General features: G+C 36.3%; 1 protein-coding gene across 11 annotated transcripts in view; it reads left to right on the top strand.

Annotated features, from left to right (window-relative positions):
• Window positions 1–6,720, top strand: part of ELF2 (E74 like ETS transcription factor 2) — an 83,159-nt gene extending 76,439 nt beyond the window's left edge. For all 11 annotated transcript variants that reach the window (XM_011374283.2, XM_011374280.2, XM_011374286.2 and 8 more), the window contains 3 exons: window positions 3,462–3,654; window positions 4,536–4,886; window positions 5,293–6,720. In XM_011374283.2, the coding sequence (XP_011372585.1) occupies window positions 3,462–3,654; window positions 4,536–4,886; window positions 5,293–5,920 (1,172 nt within the window). In that variant the 3' untranslated portion in view covers window positions 5,921–6,720. The remainder of the gene's footprint in view (window positions 1–3,461; window positions 3,655–4,535; window positions 4,887–5,292) is intronic.
• The last annotated feature ends 138 nt before the right edge of the window (window positions 6,721–6,858 follow it).

Below are 6,858 nucleotides of genomic sequence, written 5' to 3'. Positions count from 1 at the left end.
GGTTGTATTCACGTCACCCTTTTTTAACTTAATAATGGCCCCAAAGCTCAAGACTAGTGATTGTGGCAATTGGGGTATGCCAAAGAGAAGTTGTAAAGTTCTTCCCCGTAAGTGAAAAGGTATGTACGTATAGGAAAAAAATACAGTCTATATAGGGTGCAGTACTATCCATGGTTTCGGGCATTCCCTGGGGGTCTTAGAACATGTCCTCCGTGGATAGGGGGACTACTATATCATACACTTGAATGTTCCTTTTACCTGCCAGCTAGTGTCCATCCATCAGCTTACCTGCTGAGGTCTGAATACAGTACATTTCAGACTTCTGCCTTCTTTAATGTAGGGAAGTACAGCTCTTGTTTTTCTGTTTATTGTGGATGCTAGTCTGAAAGAGCCTTCTGGCAGAAGTAAGAAGAAACAAAAGGAAGGGCATAAACATTACACATATGAAGTAATTACTTGGAAGATTTTCTTACTCTTATAATGTACCTGTATGTTTAGGTGGGGGAATTTGAATACTTGGGCTTAAATTCTGGTGGATTGGCTCAGAGCAGTAGAGAGTGTTTAATATTTTTTACTTTTCCTCATTTGAGCTCCAAGGGCTTCGCAGATTATCAGATCTTCTGCAATAGGTAGGTAAAGCTTTTTCTAACAATCCTGTAGACCAGAAAACAAAAAAGTTTGCACTAGAATCTGTTTCCATTGCCGCATTATTAGAAAAAGATTACCAAATTGAGGCTCTGACCATGTAAATAATAGGTTAATAGTATCTGACTTGCCATCTATATTGAGATTACTACCAATTAACAACTGCTGTAATCTAAAATTGCAGAAGTGCTTTTAATGCTCTTTTTAAAGAAACTCGTTATATACACTGAGTATATTAATCCACAAATTTAGTGCCACAAATTTAGTGTTCAGTTTCATCGATAATATGTTATCAAAGAGTCTGCTAATCATGCTTATGTTATTTTTCTTGTTTTCAATGTATGGTTTCCATATCTTATTTTTTCAGTTGGCCGTAAACCAAAGACCCAGCAATCACCAATTTCCAATGGGTCTCCTGAGTTAGGTATAAAGAAGAAACCCAGAGAAGGAAAAGGTAATTTGGGGAGGGCCGTTTTGGAGGTGAGATGATTTTGTTTTTCAGTCAGGTTACATTTTTGCATTCTTAAGGAAATTATTTCTGGTACATGCATATTTGGAAATACTGTCTTTGGTAGTTTTTAATCAGGGATATATCAGCATCACCTGGGAGTTTTTCAAACTATGCTGGCTCCCTATTGCACTTAGATTCTCTAGCCATAGATATACCAGGGGAGTGGAGGGAGGAAGGCATTTATTTATATTTTGAAAGGTCCTGAGTGCAGCCTGACACACACCATTCTGAAAAAGGAGCCATAGTTATAGAGGATGTGTGTTATGTACAATAGCATGCATCCTCATGTAGGGACACTTAGAATAGAAGTTTACAACTAAGACTTATTTCAGATATAGTTTTTTAACTGATAGTAGCAATGCAGTAATCCAAGGCAAGCTGGATTTAATCTTCCAGTCAACAAATTTGAGTCGTATCAGGAGTCAGAATAAAAATTTCCCACTTTTTTGCTTTAGAATTTATATTTTCTCATTAAAAACAAAAATAGCAATGATCCTCCCACATTCTGTTCTATTACTTTGCTGGATAAGTTGTATTTCAAATAATATTTTAATAATGGTTTTAGGTGTGTTCTGGTAACTAAAAATTTATCACTTCATGAATAAATGTTTTCAGACCAATGTTCAATAGTTGGATCATTTTGGATTAATATACTCAAATTTAGTCCATCCTCGACAGGTGTTCTGACATCTCATTTTAAGTCGTTAAAGCTATAATTAAGTCTAGTAAGCCTTCTAAGAAATTTAGACAAATTCCAGTGAACTCTTATTTATTCAGGAGCTGATAATTCAACTTGGGACAGATTGAGAAAACTTCTTTGTGTTTGGTCATTTTATATTTCTAACATCTTAGGTATTATCTTTTAACTTAAATTGAAAACTTTAAAACTTACATGATAGTAGTAAATGTTAGAAAGCTAAAATTTAGAGTTATTATAACTATAGTTATTACTGTTTTTTAAAATTCATCCAGTGTTTACTCTTTTGCAAAATGATAATTCTGCATGGACATAATGAACTACCTGGTCTGATAAAGAACGCTTTCTTTTCTGAATTGTTTTCCTTGAAACTAGAAATAGAATTGTCAGTTTTACTTGGGGATGGGACCTGGGGTGGAGCATTTAAAGATAACCCGAGGAATGTTGATGAATCTAATTCAACACACCCGGAAGCATTCACATCCCTACTATGTACAAGGCACTGTCTATGCTATATAACATTTTCTTCCAGAATAAGTTCTCTGCTCACTTTTGCTATGTCCGCTCACAGGGCCTGACAATCTGGTCATAAAATAAAAATGCCCCAGCTCTACATCTTGTTCTATAGTAGTTGAAAGTTATGCATGGTTGAATAGTAAGAGATTTTAGGTATTGATGCTGATGTAATAGGGCTTCCAAGATATAAATGCAATATTGTGAAGTCGAAGGTTAATCTCTTTAGGTCAAGAGATGTATATGGGGCTCAACTACGGGTTAATAGATGTATTGAATTTTTAAGGAAATCCAGAATGAAAATGAAATGCTAGAGGAAGTGGACATCAGCTTTTAGATTGAGGAGCAGTGGCTTGGTTTGGAAGCCTTCCACCCTTCGAAGTTCTCCTTACGTAGCCTGTAACTTGGGTCTGGATTTGAGGATAGTAAAGCTATTTTGAGTAGGAGCCTGGAAGTGGCCTGGTGATTCAGTGGTGGCCTGTGTAGTCTAATCTTAGCATTCTTTTCTGTTCTTCCATTGGTTTAAGAACCTCTGTACCTAGAGGCTTACTAAGGGAATCAAAGAAAAGCAGCAGCCTCTAAAGCCTGGGCATCTAATAATCACCTTCCATTACTCTTCCTCTGCTTCCAAAGGAAAAAAGAGTGATGCTTTCTGTTGGGTTAAGTTCCTTACTTTACCTACCCAGATTCCCTCCTTTTCTTCTGTGCAGATCTTAGCCATCTTCTAAGATGCTGTCATGTCTTTCCAGTTCACTTAATTTTCACTCCTGAAATCTCAAACATTATTTTCTGTCATTCATTTGGATTTTAATTATGCATTGCTTTGTAATTTATCTTATATCTTATATTGTTTCATGCTGTTATATATATTTATGATTTTTGTTATCAGATACTTTGTTATATACTAGACAACACAATTTGAAACTGTACAAATGATTGCTCATATAGTCAAGTATTTAATGACAGACAGTACATTTGCATTTCACCAGTAGTAAGTGAATTGATTTTTACCCAGCATAATTAAATATTTGCTTTTAGTTATGTGTTTAATTATGTTAATGAATTTTTAATCAATGCCTATCATTATTTTCAAAGGAAACACAACCTATTTGTGGGAGTTTCTTTTAGATCTACTTCAAGATAAAAATACTTGTCCTCGGTATATTAAGTGGACTCAGAGAGAAAAAGGCATATTCAAACTTGTGGATTCAAAGGCTGTCTCTAAGCTCTGGGGAAAGCATAAGAACAAGCCAGACATGAACTATGAAACTATGGGACGAGCTTTGAGGTAAGAGCACAAAAGAATGAATTTTCAAACAAAATGCATACATCTCTTTATATTGTCCTTTAGCTGTTTAAAGAGAAGCTCTAAAAACCCCTTATTTATTATAACTTAATTTTGGGGGGTATTCTAGAGGTGCTTCGTGGATTTGGAGCTAGATAGGGAGAAAGGAGTTTGGTCTAGATGTCTAAAATTTCAGTATCATTGGAAAATACTATTTTTGCAGAAAATGTGCTTTTGAACTTAGGACTGTTTCTTAATAGAAAGTTAAGTTGTAGACCTTTAAAAAGAAATTTAAAGCCAAACAAAACAGTTTCCAAATTGTTAATTTGCTGCATTTCTTGTGAATTTGTTATAATGGCTATATAATGGTGATATGAAAATTTCTCTTTAAGTTTTGTCAGTTCAAGAAACCCACAAAACTTTGTAATGTACGTGGCTTCTAATTAAGGGTGTCTGTAAATGAACATAGTTTATGTGACAGTATTCAGATATCCCATAGATTCATCTCTACTAAGCACGGCTAAGGTAATTTTTCCATATAACATCAGATTGTTTTTATAACCTTTGTAAGTCAGAGTTGAGTTTTTACCAGTGTTTGTAAAATACAATAACATTCTGTATTTAGGCAAAATCACTTCCTTTAAGAATGAACTCTGAGCTACTTTGTGGATCTCTGGATCTCAAAGTTATAGGACTTGTGGTACCAGGTTCCACCTTCATTCTTACTTCAAATTTGCAGCCTTTTGAACAATTCAGAAGAGCTCCTTATCTTACAGGAATAAATGAATGTTTCTGTTAGTGTCCATTCTACATGGTTTTTTTTTTTTTTTTAGAAAAAAAAAAAAGTAATACATTTGATTCACTTAGTACTTTTTCTCTTACAGATATTATTACCAAAGGGGTATTCTTGCGAAGGTTGAAGGACAGAGGCTTGTATATCAGTTCAAGGATATGCCCAAAAACATAGTGGTCATAGACGATGACAAAAGTGAAACCTGTAATGAAGATTTAGCAGCAGCCACTGATGAAAAATCCTTAGAACGTGTGTCACTGTCTGCGGAAAGTCTCCTGAAAGCAGCAACCTCTGTTCGTGGTGGGAAAAACTCATCTCCACTGAACTGCGCCAGAGCAGAGAAGGGTGTAGCTAGAGTTGTGAACATCACCTCCCCTGGCCATGATGCTTCGTCCAGATCTCCTACTACTACCGCATCTGTATCAGCCACAGCAGCTCCAAGGTAAATGAAGATGGTCAGTTGTAATGTATTTGCTGTTTAGAAAGCTCCCTGGCAGAAAGATATGCTCCCTTTTTTAATACCAGCATTCTAAGAACCCACTGTTGGTCAGGACTTTGAAAAGAACTTGATATTTTAAATGTATTGTGTTATACTGTTAAAGTAGCAGATGTCTCCTTTAACCTGGATTGGTTTTTATGGTTTTATAGATAGAACTTAAATGTGGGATTTGATTTTTAAAATGTATTTATTTCATGGTATTTCATATTCTAAATGTCAGGGATCGTCAGTACATCTGTAAAATTTGGGAGCGCTAGTTTGTACATTTTGGATTGGCAGTCATATTTTTGCACGAGACCTATTTTCTAATTTAGCATTCAATATAATCAACTTTTTTTTAATCTACTAGGACAGTTCGTGTGGCAATGCAAGTACCCGTTGTAATGACATCGTTGGGTCAGAAAATTTCAACTGTGGCCGTTCAGTCAGTTAATGCAGGCACACCGTTACTAACCAGCAGTAGTCCAGCAACAGCAAGCTCTCCGAAGGTCGTTATTCAGACAATTCCTACTGTGATGCCAGCCTCTACTGAAAATGGAGACAAAATCACCATGCAGCCTGCCAAAATTATTACCATCCCAGCTACACAACTGGCACAGTGTCAACTGCAGACAAAGTCAAATCTGACTGGATCGGGAAGCATTAACATTGTTGGAACCCCACTGGCCGTGAGGGCGCTGACCCCGGTTTCCATAGCCCACGGTACACCTGTAATGAGACTCTCGGTGCCTACTCAGCAGGCGTCTGGCCAGACTCCTCCCCGAGTAATCAGCGCCGTCATAAAAGGGCCAGAGGTTAAGTCAGAAGCAGTGGCAAAAAAGCAGGAACATGATGTGAAAACTTTGCAGCTGGTACAAGAAGAAAAACCGGCAGATGGAAATAAGACAGTGACCCACGTAGTGGTTGTCAGTGCGCCTTCAGCTATTGCCCTTCCGGTAACTATGAAAACAGAAGGGCTGGTGACGTGTGAGAAATAAAATAGCAGCTCTGCCATGGACTTTAGACTGTTAGTGATAGTACTAACACATATTTGCAAGGGGTATCATCAAGAAAAGTCAAAAGAAGACTTTAAAACATTTATAATGCATATAAGAAAACAATCAGACTTACTGGAAATAAATTACCTATCCCATGTTTCAGTGGGAAATGAACTACATATTGAGATGCTGACAGAAAACTGCCTCTTACAGTAGGAAACAACTGAACCCCATCAATAAGAAAAAGGATTGAAAGGGACCAAGCAACTCACTACAATATCAAGTTACACTAAGACTTGGAACACTAACATTCTGTAAGAGGCTATATAGTTTTCAGTGGGGGAGGGGTTGGGATGGGTGATCTCATTGTTACATATAGCAATTTTTGATGCATTTTATATGCATACCAGCAATTATTACTGTGTTCACACAGAACTCACTTAACTGGTGCTATGTGAAGACTGCTAATATAGGTATTTTAGAATGTGAATTGAAGAATGGATCCAAAAGTTTCAGAGGATAGCAAAAAAAGATCTAGTGCGATTTTTTTTTTTTTATATCATATAGCTTAAGCTGATTTAAAACAAAGGCCTTAGACTAATTTTCGGTTTTCTTTATTGAAATAAGCTAACGGCTTGTTTGTGTAAAGCTTTTTTTATTAAAAGAAAAAAAATTTAAAAATCTTGTACCTAGCACAGTATTGTTATAGAATTTACATGTAACATTTTATATGGTAGTTTAAGTCTGTCAGTTTCTTAATTGTGGACAAATTAACAGTTGGCTTTGGCCTTTTGCTGTAACACGCCTGTGTCACTCACTTAGCCCTGGCATCTGTGCAGACACATTTCCAGTTCTCCTGTCACTTGGAAGTTAAGGCTCAGCATGAATTTTTGTCAGGCAACTCTAATACCTGGAGTTTTCTTTCTTTTTTTTTTTTT

The sequence above is a fragment of the Pteropus vampyrus genome, unplaced genomic scaffold, assembly GCF_000151845.1.
Source record: "Pteropus vampyrus isolate Shadow unplaced genomic scaffold, Pvam_2.0 Scaffold243, whole genome shotgun sequence".
In the NCBI taxonomy this organism is placed as follows: domain Eukaryota; kingdom Metazoa; phylum Chordata; class Mammalia; order Chiroptera; family Pteropodidae; genus Pteropus; species Pteropus vampyrus.
The sequence above is the reverse complement of the archived record's forward strand: the minus strand, read 5'-3'. Positions and strand labels throughout refer to the sequence as shown.